Source organism: Hyaena hyaena, unplaced genomic scaffold (genome assembly GCF_003009895.1).
Source record: "Hyaena hyaena isolate Hyena2069 unplaced genomic scaffold, ASM300989v1 scaffold_158, whole genome shotgun sequence".
Lineage (NCBI taxonomy): Eukaryota > Metazoa > Chordata > Mammalia > Carnivora > Hyaenidae > Hyaena > Hyaena hyaena.
In genome coordinates, this window is record NW_024080790.1 from 682,608 (window position 1) to 699,644 (window position 17,037).

The 17,037-nt window shown below is 42.2% G+C and overlaps 1 protein-coding gene across 2 annotated transcripts in view; it reads left to right on the forward strand.

Annotated features, from left to right (window-relative positions):
• The window catches only part of LOC120236649 (factor in the germline alpha-like), a 29,884-nt gene extending 17,036 nt beyond the window's left edge, over positions 1-12,848 (forward strand). The window contains exons 3-5 of one of the 2 annotated variants that reach the window (XM_039239571.1): positions 1,646-1,855; positions 12,504-12,538; positions 12,782-12,848. In XM_039239571.1, coding sequence (XP_039095502.1) covers positions 1,646-1,855; positions 12,504-12,538; positions 12,782-12,797 — 261 coding nt within the window. In that variant the 3' untranslated portion in view covers positions 12,798-12,848. The remainder of the gene's footprint in view (positions 1-1,645; positions 1,856-12,503; positions 12,539-12,781) is intronic. The other variant, XM_039239569.1, reaches the window with a different exon arrangement.
• Positions 12,849-17,037: the final 4,189 nt, after the last annotated feature.

Sequence of the window (17,037 nt, forward strand, 5' to 3'; positions counted from 1 at the left end):
TTTCCTTGCATGTGTAACAGACTGCTTTTATTTTGTGTTGCATTCATTATAAAATACAGGATCTGTGCCATGGGATAATATATTTTTTTTTTGCTGTATAGATAAAGTTTAATTATTTACCTCTTCAACTATATAATTTGATTCTATAGTCAGCAGTCATTTCCTTCTAAATTCCAACATGAATGAATTCCTCATTTAAAATATTAGAGGAGGAAAGAGGCAAACCATGTTCTCTTGAATGCTGAGAACAAACTGAGGACTGATGGGTATGGGGGCCATGGGGGAGATGGGTATGGAGGAGGGCACTTGTGGGGATGAGCACTGGGTGTTATATGGAAACCAACTTGACAATAAACTATTTGTAAAATAAAATAAAATATTAGAGGAAAATCTCAATAAATCTTAGAGTTTTCTAATGAATTTGGCAAATACTACATGCTAAATACCATGACTCAATGGTACTAGAATATCTGGCTTTTGACAGATATTATTTTTTCCTTTCTCTTTTTTTAAATTTACATCCAAGTTATCATATAGTGCAACAATGATTTCGGGAGTAGATTCCTTAATGCCCCTTACCATTTGCCCATCCCCCCTCCAGCAACCCTCTGTTTGTTCTCCATATTTAAGAGTGTCTTCTGTTTTGTCCCCCTCCCTGTTTTTATGTTATTTTTGCTTCCCTTCCCTTATGTTCATATGTTATGTGTCTTAAGGTCCTTATATGAGTGAAGTCATGTGATGTTTGTCTTTCTCTAATTTCACTTAGCATAATGCCCTCTAGTTCCAACCACGTAGTTGCAAATGCAAGATTTCATTCTTTTTGATTGCCGAGTAATCCTCCATTGTATATGTATACCGCATCTTCTTGATCATTCATCCATCGATGGGCATTTGGGCTCTTTCCATACTTTGGCTGTTGTTGATAGTGCTGCTATAAACATTGGGGTGCATGTGCTCCTTTGAAACAGCATACCTGTATCCCTTGGATAAATACCTAGTTATGCACTTGCTAGTTTGTAGAGTAGTTCTATTTTTAATTCTGAGGAAACTCCATACTGCTTTCCAGAGTGGCTGCATCAGTTTGCATTCCCACCAGCAGTGCAAAAGAGATCCTCTTACTCTGCATCCTTGCCAATATCTCTTGTTGCCTGAGTTGTTAATGTTAGCCATTCTGACAGGTGTGAGGTGGTATCTCACTGTGATTTTGATTTGTATTTCCCTGATGAGTGATGTTGAGCATTTTTTCATGTGTCAGTTGGCCATCTGGATGTTTTCTTTGGAGAAGTGTCTATTCATGTCTTTTATCCATTTCTTCACTGGATTATTTAATTTTCTTGGGGGGGGGTGTTGAGTTTGATAAGTTCTTTATAGATTTTGGATATTAACCCTTTAATATGTCATTTGCAAATATCTTCATGGGATAATCTTTTTAATCCATTTGCCAATTGCACAACATCTCAAGTTTATAGAAAAATAAATACAGTCTACTGAGTGGTGATTTTTTTTTTTTCCTCCATCCATGATAACTTAAGAGTTGCCCTTATCACTTAAATACAACTTCATTGGTTAAAATTTTGGAATATATTGATTTACATCTTCAGACTCTTGACTGCCATACTGTTTGACAACTACATATGGTTTCTAGAGACAAAATCTGGATCACCAGAGCTATAGCAACAATGCTTCTGAACCTAGAGATCTATCGAGAAACATCATCCAACATGCCAGCTGTACTGTGGGCTTGAAGAATGAGGAGGAAAGGCCCTGGGCAGATGGTGGCAGTGGTGAGTCAGCATACACTTGTCGCCAGAGCGTGATGTCTACGACTGGAGTTCTCTCCCCAACCAAGAGTCTGGTAAAGTGTTTCTTGTTAAATAGCCACATAGATGTCAAAAAACTCAAAATATTTTCCTTGAAGTATGTGGCATTTTCCATGCTAAAAGATGATTAAAACAAGATCATTTTTTAAATTAATTTTTTAAAAATTTATTTCTAGGGGAGAGAGAGAGACAGAGAGAGACGGAGACAGTGGGAGCAGGGGAGGGTCAGAGAGAGAGGGAGTCACAGACTCTGAAACAGGCTCCAGGCTCTGAGCTGGCAGTCAGCACAGAGCCCGACAGGGGCTCGAACCCACGAACCACGAGATCATGACCTAAGAGAAAGTCAGACGCTTAACCGACTAAACCACCCAGGCGCCTCAAAACAAGATCATTTTTTGAAAGTACCTAGGTGGGAAGGTGGAGTTTGCTAGTTTGGAAAATTTATTATGTTTCCAAATCAATAGGTAAGCAACTCAAGGGAAGGCAACTCTTCCAGAATTCCCCATTTCATACCGAAGTTTACTTTTTTATGACCCTAAATAGCTCATCCAAGGGTTTTCTGACTCCCACGTCCTCTAGAAAAAGAAAGAAGTAGCTTGCCATACATAAAGATACATGGTGATAACACATACACATGCAAATGTGTGCACACACCCTTTCTTTTCTTTTCTTTTTTTGAGTTGGCTTTATTGTAAGGCAGCCAAAAGTGGAAAGAAGAGTTTATTTAATAGCTCTTCTTACTTTGCCAAACTATTGAAGCTGCTAGGTAGAAGTAGCAGTCTCCTTCTTCAAGTCATTTAGCCCTTGTGACTGTGTTACTCTGATGAGACCCCTTGGTCTGTCCTGCAACACCACTGTTCTAGACACAAGAATGGCCTGTAGGAACTGTAACCAAGTGTACTGCAACAAGCAAATTGCTTAGTGTGATGTAAGGGACAGTGGAAGCTGTGGAGCCAAAAACGATGGTTGGTGGCCAGAGGCAGTTTAGAATAGCAGTTAAGTGCAGGTTCTAGAGAACCAGCACTGGGGTTCAATTGCTGGTTTTACCCCTTGCTAGTTGTGTAACCTTCAGGGAGCTGTTGAATCTAATCCTCAGTTTTCCCATCTGTGGAATGGGAATGAGAATTGTACTGCCTTGTACATCAGAATTGTGAAGCTCAAATGGCATCATGTCAGTGAAGTGTCTAGCACAGTACCTGGCATGTCAATGTTCACTTGGACATACATTATTAAATCTGCTTGACTCATCATGAGCAATTAGTAGTGATTGGTGAGCAATCAACAATAAGCCAAAGGCATTCTAGCTCTGTTTGTAGCAAGTGTTTTGAGTTTTCTCACGTGGCCTTTAGTAATGCTCTACTCTGGTTGGAGGTCTTATGGGCTTTCTGCTAACTGACTGGCCTTGGCTGCCATTTTTGACTTGACTACTGTTCTGTAAGGTTCTACTTTTGTACATGCTCAGTTTTAGATTTCTATATTCTGGCCACTTGACCTATAAACCAAACCTTCCCTTGCCAGTCCATCTTTAGGAAACAGAATTCCTGTTGCTACTACAGCTGACTGGGGATGACTGGGAACAAAAGTAAGGATGCAGATATGATCTGAGCTGAACCTTGAACCTGGCTATCTGTTAATGATAGTAATGTTAGTTTTGGTACACCTGGGTGGCTCAGTCAGCTGAGCATCTGTCTCTTGATTTCAGCTTATGTCATGATCTCACCATTTGTGAGATCGAGCCTCACATTGGGCTCTATGATGACGGCTCTGAGCCTGCTTGGGATTCTCTCTCTATGTCCCCTCTTTCTGGCCCTCCCCTGTTTGCACGTGTGCATGTGCTCACTCACACGCACTCTTTCAAAATAAACTTTTAAAAATAGTAATGTTAATTTTGTATATATACTAGGTATTAAGGCAGGAATCTTACTTGTATTTAATCCTCACCTTAATCCTTGTCAGGTAGGTATCACCATGTCATTCTTGGGGTGAGCTGCCCGGTTATACCTTTCTGTCCATCCCTTTTGGGCCTGGGCTGGGAGTGGAACCTAAAAGAAAGCATGGCAGGCTTCTGCTTAGCACCACCAGTAGCAAGGATGTATAGGAGACCATTGTCTTCCAAGGATAACTGATCCTGGAAATAGGCTATTTGTAGTAAGTAGATTTTTTTTTTTTTTTTGGTAGTAAGTAGATTTAAAGTGGGTACTAACATTTTCTATTAAACAGAAAAGCTCTAACTGGAACTTTCTTTAAAAGAGAGAATAAAACACTTAAATTTTAGGCTTTTCGCTAACTCAGTTTACAGTGCTAGTTGAAAGAGTGTGCTGATTCTTAGAATAAACAAAGAATCATGTTTTTGAGATTTTTATATATGCATGTAACTTCTGCCAAGTGTGACTTTCCAGGCCTGAATGTAAAGAGTCATTTTTGCAGAAATGTCCTAGGATTTCATCAATTTCATCAAAATGAAGGGTCTCTCATTCTTTGACATTCAAATCATTTATTTTTAAAATAAAAGCATTTATTCTGAAACACCTTATAGAAGGGTCACAAATATAGTACAAATAACGTTTTCCTGACTCATTTGAGAGTAAGTCACCGACCTGATCCCCCATCACCCCTAATTAGTATGCATTTCCTATAAATGAGGACATTGTCTTACATGACCACAGTGTGGCCATCAAAATCAGAAAGTTAATGTTGTGGTGTTATTACCACAAAATCCTCAGGCTCCATTCAGGGTTTCACCAACAGTCTGAATGTCCTTTCTAACACAAAGACCAGCTGAGAATCATGAGTTGCATTTAGTTGTCATGTATCTTTAGCCTCTATCTGTTTAGAACATTTTATTGGTCTTTTCATGATTTTTATGACCTTGACACACTGGAAGATTAAGGCCAATTGTTTTGTAGAATGTTTCTTGATTTGAGTTTGTCTCTCCCCCAATTAGATTCAGCTATGCATCTTTGTCATGAATAGCATGGAAGTGATACTGTTTTCTACCCATTGCATCCTATTAGATGGGGTACATTTTGATTTGTCCTAGTGCTAAGGATTTACTTCAATCATTTGCTTAATGTGGTGACTGCCAGGCCTCTCTATTTTAAAGTCAGCCTTTTAAATTTGTAACCTGTGTTTTGTTTGGAGGTGCTCTGAAGCTATCTCGATATCCTATTCTTCATCAAACATTCTGTATCTATGAAACTTCTAATTTTGAAATAATTATAGGTTCATGGGAAGTTACAAAGATAGTATGGAGAAGTCCCATGTACCCTTAACTTGGTTTCCCTCAATGGATGCATCTCCTGAAACTATAGTATAATATCAAAACAAGAAAATCAATATTGGTATGATGTGTGTCTAGTTCCCTGTCATTTTATCACAAGTGTAGATTTGTGGAATCACCACTCCTGTCAAGATCCAGCACTGTTCCACCTCCATAATGCTCCCCTGCCTGCTATCCACCCACTGCCCCCCACATCTCCACTCTCTCTGCCCCCTGGCCACCAGTAATCTGTTCTCCATCTCTCTCTCATTTGGGGAGTGTTCTGTACTACATGGAATCATGCGGTATGTATTCTTTAAAGTCTGGCCTTTTTACTTAGCACAGTGCCCGTTAGATCATCCTAGTGCTTGTATGGAGAGTCCATTCCCACCCCTCCCCTTTCATTGCTGAGTATGGATGTGCCACAGTTTAACTATTATTATAGAACCTTTTGGTTGTTTCTATATTCATTTTTTTAAATACTGTAGACACCTGGTTTTCTATTTAATTCAGTAGATTATTATATCATCATAATATCCTAGTATTTCATTTATTTTGTTATTCAAATTGTCCTCATTGTGGCCAGTGAAAGTCCCTTCAAATGGGCTAACTTTCTGCTTGACCTGTCCCTATCATTCTTTGATCATTTCCTTTTTGGCAGAAGATGTTCTGAGCTCGAGCATCACGTAATTTCCCACCCCTAGCCTTGGAATGAGTCTTTCATCAAGGACCCTCTGTGTGTAACTCCTTTCTCCTCTCTGTGCCATCTCCCCCATGCCTGGCTCTTCTCTTAGCCCCTTCTGGGCTCTAGCACCTGTATAAGTTTGCTAGGGCAGCTGCAACAAAATTCACAGAATAAGTGGTTTAAACAACAGAAATTTATTTCTCGCAGTTCTGGAGGTTGGAAGTAGAAGATGAAGATGTTGGCAAGTTTGATTTCTTCTGAGGCCTCTCTTCTTGGCTTGCAAATGGTCTTTCCTCTGCATGTGTGTGCCCCAACTTTCTCTTAGAAGGACACCAGTCATACTGAATTGGTGCTGACCCTCCATTTTTATTTAATCACTCCTTTTAAGGCCCTATCTCCAAATACAGTCACATTTTGAGGTATGGGGGTTAGGACTTCAACATGTGGATTTTGAAGGGACATTATTCAGCCCATAACAACACTGTGACTAGCTGCCCCTCCCTAAGAACCTTCTCCCTGGCTCTGACCTTCCACTCAGCCCACCCCACATATAGATGTCTCCTCACCCTGCTTGGACTCTGGCTCACCATGTGAGGTCACCTGCACATATGCATGCTTGCTTGATTTGGCATGGGCGGCTTCTCCCCCATGCTATGCTGCCCTCTGCCTGGGCACCCTCCTTACCTAGCTTGGGTCTGACTCCCCATGCCACACTGCTCCTCCAAGGCCCCTCTCCTGCTGATTGGACTTTATCACTTTCCACTGGGCCACCTCACTGTGTGGCCATTCCCCTCATCTGCTTGGTCTCTGACATCCTGTATTAGGCCACCTCCATTTGTGGATGCCATCCTCACCCTGCTAGGTCTCCAATAGTTCTCTCAGGGCCACCATGCTCCTCCCCCCCAATCTCACTGTGAGCTAACGCATTAGGACTGAATTGTTCAGGATGGGAAGGAAGAAGTGATTTTTTTTTTAATTTTTTTTTTAATGTTTTATTTATTTCTAGGAGAGAGAGAGAGACAGCGTGAGCAGGGGAGGGTCAGAGAGAGAGGGAGTCACAGACTGAAGCAGGCTCCAGGCTCTGAGCTGGCAGTCAGCACAGAGCCCGACGCGGGGCTCGAACCCACAAACCGCGAGATCATGACCTAAGCGAAAGTCGGCCGCTTAACCGACTAAGCCACCCAGGCGCCCCAGAAGTGATTTTTTTTTTTCTCTTTTAAGTGCCTACTGTGTGACTATCTTGCCAGTTTTTTCCTTGTTAATAGGTTTAACTCTGAGATCCTAATTTGCATGTGGCTTGAGCAATTATTCAACATCACTTTTACTAACTTTATAAAAGCTTGCATTTGATAATTAGGAACCATGATGAAGTGAGAGGGACCAAGGAAATGAAGCCCAGCCTGACCTTTATTTGCCAAACAATTCTCATAAGGGGTCAGTGTAGTTTACCTGAAGGAGTGACTGTATAAGGTTTCAGGATCCTGGCCAGACACCCTAAACAGAAACCTGGGGATAGCTGATGTGATTCACTGGACCGAAATGCTTATGTACAGAGGGGCTTAGCTTTAGGAGGCAGGCCCCCTTCAGCTTCAGTTTGCAGGAATGGCACCCTTCTTCCTGCCCTTGGAGAAGATCTGAGGAGTGGAATTCTGGTGCTGGCAGAGATGGGCATTTTTGGGGATTTGAGGATGGGGTCAGAACAGGCTGTGCAAGATCAACAACATTCCTGAGAGGCAAAAGTCCCGAATGAAGTACATAAGAATCTGCTGATGGCAGGCATGGAGATTAGCTTCTCGGGCTAGAGCAGGCTCACTTGCAGACTGAATCAGCAAGTATGTGTGCGAATGGAGAGAACCCTGAGCTGTGTGAAGTGGCAGCCTCTGGCCTTGGTAGGAATAGGGATTAATGTCAGGGTCCTGGCAAGGCTCATTTTGGATTGGGTTTTCAGGTGTAGGATTTATCTGTTTTGGGATTGGGCATTGCTGGGTGGCAAGATGTTCACTGACCCACCATTGCTTACTTTTTTTATTTGACACATGTGTTTATGGTTCAGGCATTCCCTATCATGCAAGGCTCTGAGTTTTGTTCACAGCTGCCTATGATCCTGCAGAGGCTGTGTCCCTCGACAAAGGCCATCCTCTGTGTTGGAGTAAGATGCCAATTGAGCTGGGGTCAGAGAGGCTCTGGAAAGGAATATGTGGATGAACATAAGTGCCTGGTGTGGGGCCTGGATGTGCTGCTATCACACACTTCTAAAATTTTGGTCTGTGTAGGAGTATTCCTTGGAAGAGTTTCTGAGAGGAAGAAGCCTATGAGGATGGTAGGTGTCCACTACTCCCTCTGCAGGTTGTGGTAATCTGTGTGTGGAAATTAATCACTGGGAGCATTTCTTCTAATAGCATCTTAAGCTCTGAAACGGGATGGTCTAGCTATCTGGGATGAATTCATTAGCACCCTGGAAAGGCCTTGAAGCAACTGTCTCCTGTCTTCCATCTCCCATTTCACTCGGGAACTGGCTCTATGTGATAGCAAAAATTCTACCACAGTAGTGTGGTGGTCTAGGCTTTTCCCTGGGCATCACATTTGTCTGCCTCAGTGTTCACTGGGGGCCTACAGGGCATATTCTGATGAGCATAGCCAGCAGAATATTTTAAAAATTTGCACTTCCTTACTTGACGGAGGACCAAGGGGGAGAAGAAGGGCAGAAATGGTGGGGGAAAGGGAGAGAGGCAAACCATGAGAGACTCTTGAATGCTGACAAAAACTGAGGACTGATGGATGTGGGGGGGAGGGGGGGATGGGCATGAAGGAGGGCACTTTGGGGATGAGCACTGAGTGTTATGTAGAAACTAATTTGACAATAAACTATTTGTAAAAAAAAAAAAAAAAAATTTGCACTTCCTTTTAACGCAGTGGGTGCTTGATGGGTTGTTGGCCCCCAACCCCCTTGTTGAAGCACCAGTTTGGGTGTTAAACTTTGCAGCCCCAGACCAAGAGTACTGGGACTCAGAGTGTGGAGGTTGCTCTAGTGATTGCATTGGCTCAGTATGTGACTGTCTTCTAAACTCTGGGGGCTTAGGGATTGGTGCTGTGATGATATGGATGCTAGTTGTTTTCCCTTGGACTTTGGAAAAGTGAGATCTAGAGCATAAAGGCCAGGATCCATCTAACCTCAGAGTGATACCACCTCCAGGGGAAGGTTCCCCAGGATGCAACTACTCAGGAAGAGATCCAAGCAGCACCCGAGGAAGACTCTTGAAGCCCAATCTGACCAAGATGAGAATAAAATGTTAGAGGAAAGGTAAATTTCTTCATGAAAATAAGACAGAGGATTTCCTTTGTTGGAACTCTCCATCTTCTGTCCCCACAGAAAAATCAATCATGAAAGTGGGTTTAGTGTATGTGTATGAGGTTTGGTGTGTTTGACAAGATCTCTACCTGGTATGTGCTCCTAACTCTGTCAGTGAGCTGAGCCTAATTCAAGAAAGCCAATTTATATTTCTCTCACATATGACAGGATAGGTGGTTAAATTAGTTGAAGTAAGGGGTGCCTGGGTGGCTCAGTTGGTTAAGTGTCCGACTTCAGCTCTGGTCATGATCTCACAGTTTGTAGGTTCAAGCCTCGCATTGGGCTCTGTGCTGGCAGCTTGGAGCCTGGTGCCTGCTTCAGATTCTGTGTTTCCTCTTTCTCTACCCCTCCCCTGTTCATGTTCTGTCTCTCAAAAATAAATAAATTAAAAAAAATTAAGTCTTGATTTAGTCTAGTGGACTTCTGGAGGGAATTTATATGAGCTTTATAAAAGACCCAGACTTGTTGGTCCCAATGTGGATAGAGAGGAGAGTTGTAAGAATTGGGTGGAAGAGTCTCTCAAAGTTAGAGTCAGGATTCCTCTGATGTGCTGCTGACCTCCCTTGAGACAGACTGCTCTTTGGGGTAGCAGAAAGCCATCAAGTACTAGGATCACATAAAGTAACCCCTCAGGGAGGTCAATGAGCCCTTCTGCCCTCTCCCTTCTCTCCTTATTCTAATCTCTGGGTTATCCAGAATGAATTACCAATGAAATGGACTCCAAAGGCACAGCATTAAAGGTAGATCTTCTAGTAGGAGGGTAAAGGGGCCGTAAATACAGCCTGATTATTTTGGGGGAACTCTTCTGGTCATCTTTGGATCACTCCCTTTTTGGAAGGCTTCCCTCTCAGGAATGTGTCCTTGCAGCAATGCTAGTGTGGAAGATGAGCCTGGGGCACCTGCCTCATTGGGGTGCTCTCAGCTGAGAAGAACCCAGGAGCGGAGTTTCCCTGTATCATGCAATTTGGAATAGGCCCCCAAGGGAAGAGACAGACCATGTGGGGCTTGGTGGCCAAAGCCCTGCTCATTATAAAAGACCTTTATTTGCTGGAAGATCATCTGTACAGCTCTATGACAGGGCTATGGCCACGGTGCTGGGTTCTGATCTCTGGGTCTTGGCTGGACTTGCATACACCAAAGCAGGATTGACCATTCTGAGCACAATTTATATGGGAAGAAATGTAACTTTACTTTCTACACTGTATTCTCCTTGTTTTTGAGAACCCAGTAAGACCTTATGACTCAGATGGTGGAAAGATTCTCTTAGCGCAGTAAGATCTATCTTCTTTGAGTACATACTGTTATCAGGTTAATGTTCAGAATCCCTGTGAGACTCTTTCCCCCATATGTCTTCTCTCCTATGAGATCGTCTTGTCCTCCTTTAGGTACAGCAAGGAGTGTGTGTGCTATGGAGGCTGGAATGGGTACGCTCGTGTGTGTTTCCCCAGCTAATCCTTAGGTCCCCAGTCTTGTTGAGCTGACATCTACTGTGGATGTCCATGACCCCAGTATGGCTTCTCTTCTCTAGGTCAGGCTCACCGGGCCTTCTGCCTTCAGAACCCAGGCATCTTCTTGTCTCTCTGGCTTTCACATTCCTAGATGGGCTATGCAGCTGTCCTCAGGCACATACTTAAAAATTCCTTTAGCCACGTGGTCACTGAACTGTGAGAAGCTACATTCTGAGAAGTGGGTACGAATCTTTGCTTTTCTCAGATTTTTTTTTTTTTTACACTTTTCTTGGGTTCTTTTCCCTTATGTAACTAACTCTTCCTCATCTCTGGGTCAAGGTCTAGGATGGCGTGGTACAGGGGCCCTTCCCAGGGATTAGGGATCAGGCAGCTTCCTCAGGAGAGTTCCAGCCCCTCCAAATAACTATTTCCGTCTGCTTCAACTTTCTTCTCCATTTCGGTTGTAGGAAATCTTCTCCCACATCATATCTTGCCTCCTCCCTGCTTTGTGACCACCTGAGTTGCCATCTGAGCTCTGGCCCACCAGAACCCACATGTTGATTCTCCCTTTCAACAAAGCTTCTTTCAAATGAGAGCCTTGCTTTTCAGACTGTTGTAGCTGGGAACTGAAATCTGAAGCTAAGTGTGGACTTCTGGTTGGTATCTACCTCAGTCCCTGCCTCCTCCCCCAAACCTTGGCTCAGTGGGTGGAGGGAAGGTTACATTGGATAATATGTCAAACCATGCAGCTTTTACAATCAACAACGGGAGCATGCCTGCCTTATCAGAGGGGCTGAGCAGCAAGCTGGGTTTGTTTCTCAGATCACCCTCTTCCTGGACCTTCAACTGCTTAGATGAGGCCAACAGGCATTTTTTTTTTTTTTTAAATGAACTGTAAGAATAAGGCAACATTGATAATCTTCAGCATACTCAGAATATTCCATATTCTGATACTTCTATATTACATTCATGGAATTTTCTAGCTAACACTTAAATCCAAACTAAGACAATGATCTATAATATACTAGACTGTAGGCTATTAGATTAAATTATCCTTTAACTCTGGGTAAACCTAGCAATACATGAATTTGTCTCTTAGGTTTAACGCATTCTGAATATGTGAAAAGTTTAAAAGAATTAAATGAAACTCTTAAAGCTAATTTTGAACTAAAAAAGTTAGCTTAATTACATGCATAGTAGAAAGATTGGATCAAGATCAGAAAAGTTATTGATACTTACTTTGTGATGGACCCTATTCCTGGTGGTGAATACAAAATACCTTTATAATTTTCATGACCACCTGATGTATAATTATATCCATTTTACATGTCAGGAAACTAGAAAACAGAAGTTAAGGAAATTGACCAATATCCAGTGGGTCAGTGAAGGATGGAATCAGAGTCTATGTGTATTAGTGTTAAACTCTCTACTGCCTTTTGTTCTTAAAAAAAACAACCTTACTCTTGAAATATAAATGAGAGTGGGCTAGAAAATAGGTAAATCTGTTTCTATAACCTGAATTAGAGCATGTGACTATAGTACTTTATTATCCACAGTGATAGATTGGAGTGACTTTATTTTAAGTCTTGGATTTGGCTTTTTCTTCAGGTTTAGATTTCAGAATATTAAGACCCAAAGTGATCTTACCATCTTAGTAAAACCACTGATTGAACGTACTAAAATGCTTCTAAAATTTCTTACACAACTGAATTAAGAAATTATCGCAGGCCATACAACACTGTGTTCTGTTTCTTCTATCATTGACAGGTTTGAGGTTACTGTGTAGTCTTTATCACAAGTTTTAATGCTCAATTAAATGGAAGGGTTTTCTAATTTTAGGACATTTGTTTTCAGTTTTTTTGTTCTCGTGAACATAGCAAATAGCCTGATGCATTTACCTCTTTCTGTATTTAAAAAAATTTTTTATTTTGTTTATTTTTAGGATAGATTCCTAGATGTGGAAGTCCTGAGTCACAGGTAGGTACAATTTATGACTCGATGCATGAGGCTAACTTACAATACCACCAGCTCTGAGTGCCGAGTTCACCATATCCTTGCTAACAGTGGGATCTATTAAAATGATAGAATTTTGATAGGTAAAAAAAGGTATCTTTATATTTAAACATTTTTGATTACTAATGAAAAAATTTTTATATAGTTCTTTTGGGAACTATCTCTTCTTATTTAACCATTTATAAGGGGCTTTCTTCTCTGTTTCAGGCTCCCCCAAGTATGAAAAGTGAAAATGCCAGCCCAGGGCTACCTTCTAGAGACAAATAAATGCAGTCTTGAAAGTTTTGAAGTCTCTCAAAAATTGTGATAATTCAAAGCTTAACAATTACCTTTTAAATGGCCTTGCTTGTCACACTTCTACTCAACTCTTTTTCCTTAATTTCATGCTTTGAAGAAATAGGCTTCAGGGTTTTCAGCCTTCATGCTTATCCCTCAACTCCTATGAGGTTTTCATCCTCATCCTTTTAGGACCCATAGCTAATATCTTTCATTGTCTATTTTCATCACTTGAGGAATAAGTGCCTATTACCCTTCTTGGGGAAATTAATAGGAGTATAAACTGAAGCTAGAAAAGTAAGGAGTGGTAAGCATTGGCCATTGGCAGTGAGAATTTTCAAGGCTCTCTAAATACTCAGCTAAATCCATAATACACCTTGTGCAAGTTAGACACCCAAGCACAGTGACTGTCTTGACCACAGAGACCGTCTTTATCTCTACAACAACTACTCAGAGACCTAGCACTTAATATATGCTGTATCTGTTCCCATACTTTCCATATGTTAGCTTTTTCTCATAACAGTCCTATGAGATAGGCATGATTATCCCCATTTTACAGGTGGAGAAACTGAGGCACAGAAAGTATATAGTCTGCTTGGGCTGCCGTAATATAAATCCTGTACTGGGTAGCTTAAACAACAGATTTATTTCCCACAGTCCTAGAGGCTGAGAAGTCCAAGATCAAGCCTGAACGGTTTTGGTTTCTCATGAGGTTGCTCTTCCTGGTTTGCAGATTTTTCATGCGGCCTCACATGGTGGGGGCAGAGAGGGAACAAGCAGTGTGTGTGTGCAGTCAGCAAACTCTTATCTCCCTTCCTCTTACAAGGACACCAATCCTATCGGATTAAGGGCCCAACCTCATTTAACCCTAACAACCACCTAAAACCCTTGACTCTAAGTATAGTCACACTGGGGGTTAGGGCTTTAACATATGAATTTTGGAGGGCACAATTCAGTTGAATGGCTTTTGGTGCCTGACTCCAAAAGTTCATGCCCTTAACACATGCAAAATACATGCATTTCACCTCAACAGCCCTGAAAGTCTTAACTTGTTCAGCATCTCAGTTCTAAATTCTAAAGTCCAAAGTCTCATCTAAAAGTCCTCTAAATCATGTATGGTTGAGACTTGAGGTATGATTCATCTTGAGGTGAAATTCTTCTCTGTGAACCTGTGAAACCAGACAAGTTATGTGCTTCCAAAATAATGGTGAGCAGGCCTGGGGTGGACATTCCCATTCTGTAGGGATGGAATTTCCAAGAAATTGGAAAGAGGAAAGGAGTGGTGGGTCTCAAGAAGGCTCCAGACCTAACAAGGCAAATTCCATTATTAAGCCATCAAAATAATCCTCTTTGGCTCAGTGTCCCACCTTCCAGGTCCACTGTGGTGGAAGCCTCACCCCACACAGCTCTGCAGTGGCCCTGCCCCCTGAATCCAGGAGGTAACAAACTTCACGCCTGGGCCTGTGGTTGGTATGGCAGTGCTGAACTCTGAATCACCTTTGTGGTCATTCTCTTCTTTCCTGGAAGAATAATGTACATTTGCAACCAAATAGCTTTGTGGTCTCCTCTAGTAGAATCCAAGAAGTTCAATAGCCTTCCTTCATTCTATCCTGCTTTCTCTGTTCCCTTTAGTTCAAAATGGCACTGTCTTTGCTGGAAAAACCCATGTCTATTCCTGGCCTCTGCTGAGATGGCTGATTAGGTCCATGAGTTACACCCATGACCTTTTTATCAAATGGTTATTCAGCCACACACTTCATACTCTCTTCAGAACAAGCTTTGTCATGTTTTACAATGTAGGTGGGCTGAGAATTTCCCCAGTCTTCAAGTTCTGGCTCCTTTGTTTAAAGATTCTTCCTTTAATTCATCTCTCCTCTTGCAGTTTACTAGAAATAGTAATAAGGACCCTAGCTGCGCCTTCACGATTTTGCTCAGACATCTCCTCCATTAAATATCTAATTCATCACTTGTAAGTTCTACCTTCTACAAAATACTAGGACACAATTCAGCCAAGTTCTCTGCCACTTTGCATTAAGGACTGCCTTTCTTTTGGAGTCTGGGACCTCCCTACCTCTCCCTGCATGACTCTTCCCTCTGTGACCACGGTTTAGCTGTGTCTTTCTAGTCTGTAATAAGACTGTAAAACTTACTTAGGCTTGGTGTCCTATTTTGTCTGCATGACAACCCTGGATGGTAGGAGACCATTGGTTTTCTAGGGCCACCATAACCAAGTAGCCTGGCCTGGGTGGCTTAAGCATCAGAAGTTTATGTGAGATCAAGAAATCAAGGTGTCAGCAACATTGGTTTTCCTTTCTCCTTGGCTGTTGGTGGTTGACCTCCCCCTGTGTCCTCACCTGGTCTTTCCTCTGTGGCAGCTTGTGCCAACATTTCCTCTTATAAAGACACCTGTCCTAGATTAGAGCCTACTCACATCACCTAATTTTTTCATTTTTTAATTATCTCATTAATTTACCTCATTTTCTCTTTGAAAATCTGCATCTCCAAATACAGCCACATTCTGTGGTTCTGGAGGTTAGGACTTCAATGTAGGGATTGGTGGTGGAGGGCAAGTAGGGGAGCACAGTTCATCCCTTAGTGGAGGGCAAGGGCTGTTACCCTTACTTTACAGTCAGGAAGGGGAGATCTGGGGTCAGTCCTTGCTGAGTCCACACAGTCACTGGGACTGAGATGAGCCCCAGCCCTGGATTCCCAGTTTTGTTGTCTTTCCACATCAGGCCTCAGTCATAGGGTTGGGCACACTTTCACTTGTTGGAAGAGGGGCGTCTTCAGGAGACCTAGACTTAGAATTTATCATTGGTCTTGCTTTGAAAGCACTGTCATTCCCCTACCCCCCGTCTCCTGTCTTAACTTTGATTTCCCTAAAAGTAGGCCATGATTTTGTAGTTTATTTGGGAGACAAGGCCAGGAACCACCAACAAAGGAGTGGGAAAGTAATACAGAGAAGAAAAGCCAGACTATGAAAGATGCATGACTGAGGAGGATACTGCTGGGGGCCACTGGGGCTCAGTCTCGCTGAGGCACTCTGGGAAACTGTGTACAACATGCCTCAGTGGTGTCTTCCAAACACTAAGGAATGAGGAGGGGTGGGCTATTCATCAATTTCTGATGGTCCTTGGTTGAAAGCTGATCCCCTGGGGTGCCAATTACTCCAGCACCTCTGGCTTGTCCTGGGAAAGGCCACTGATAAGTATGCTTTTGCCTGGAGGGTACTAAGGCACTGTATTAGTTATCTATTTTTGTGTAACAAATTACCACAAACCTAGCAACTTAACACGTTCATTATCTCACCATGTCAGTGGGTCAGAAGTCACACCTGGGCATGGTTAGCTGGGTCCTCTGCTTTAAGTTTATGCTCCAGGCAGAAATCAAGATATCAGTCTGGGCTGGGGTCTCAGCTGAAGGCTTGGCTGGGGAAGGATCTGCTTCCAAGCTTATGTGGTTGTTTGCAGAGTTCATTTCCTCTAGGAATTTTGGACTGATGACCTCAGTTTCTAGCTGACTCTTGGCCAGATGTCGCCCTTAATTCCTTGCCATGTAGGTCTTCCTAGCATTGCTATTTGATTAATCAAAGCATGCAAACCAAAAGGTGATCAAGAAAGTCAGCAAGTTGAAGAATCTTATGTAATACAATCACAGAAGTGGCATCCCATCCCCTTTGCTGTACTCCATTGGTTAGGAGTAAGTCACAGGTCCCGCCAGCACCTAAAGGGAGGGCATTTCTCTAGGACGTGAATATCAGGAGGTGGAGACACTGCAGGTGTCTGTCATACTGCCATCTGCTCTCTCTATTAAGTTATTGCTGGCCAGAAACATTTTCTGTCGAGAGACCTGGAGATTAGAAATAATCTTATTAGAAAAAATTTTTTAGTTGCCAGCTAGTTAGAAAATCTACTTTTAATCTGGCTATTGGAGTCTAGCCAAATGTGATTTTTCTGGGTCTGACGTGATATCTTCTATGCTTCCTGTTCCTAGTTAAGGGCTAGGCAGCCTGAGCTTTTTGTGGTGGGGACTCTGAATTCTAGGGATCTTCTCAGGATAGCCTGTATGGACAACTTTTGAAATCCGTTTTTGAAATCCCTTTGTTGGATTTCAAAGTGAATTTGGAATTGAGCAAGAACTTAAGGAACTTCAACTAAGACTCCATATAGACTATCAATAAGGAAATT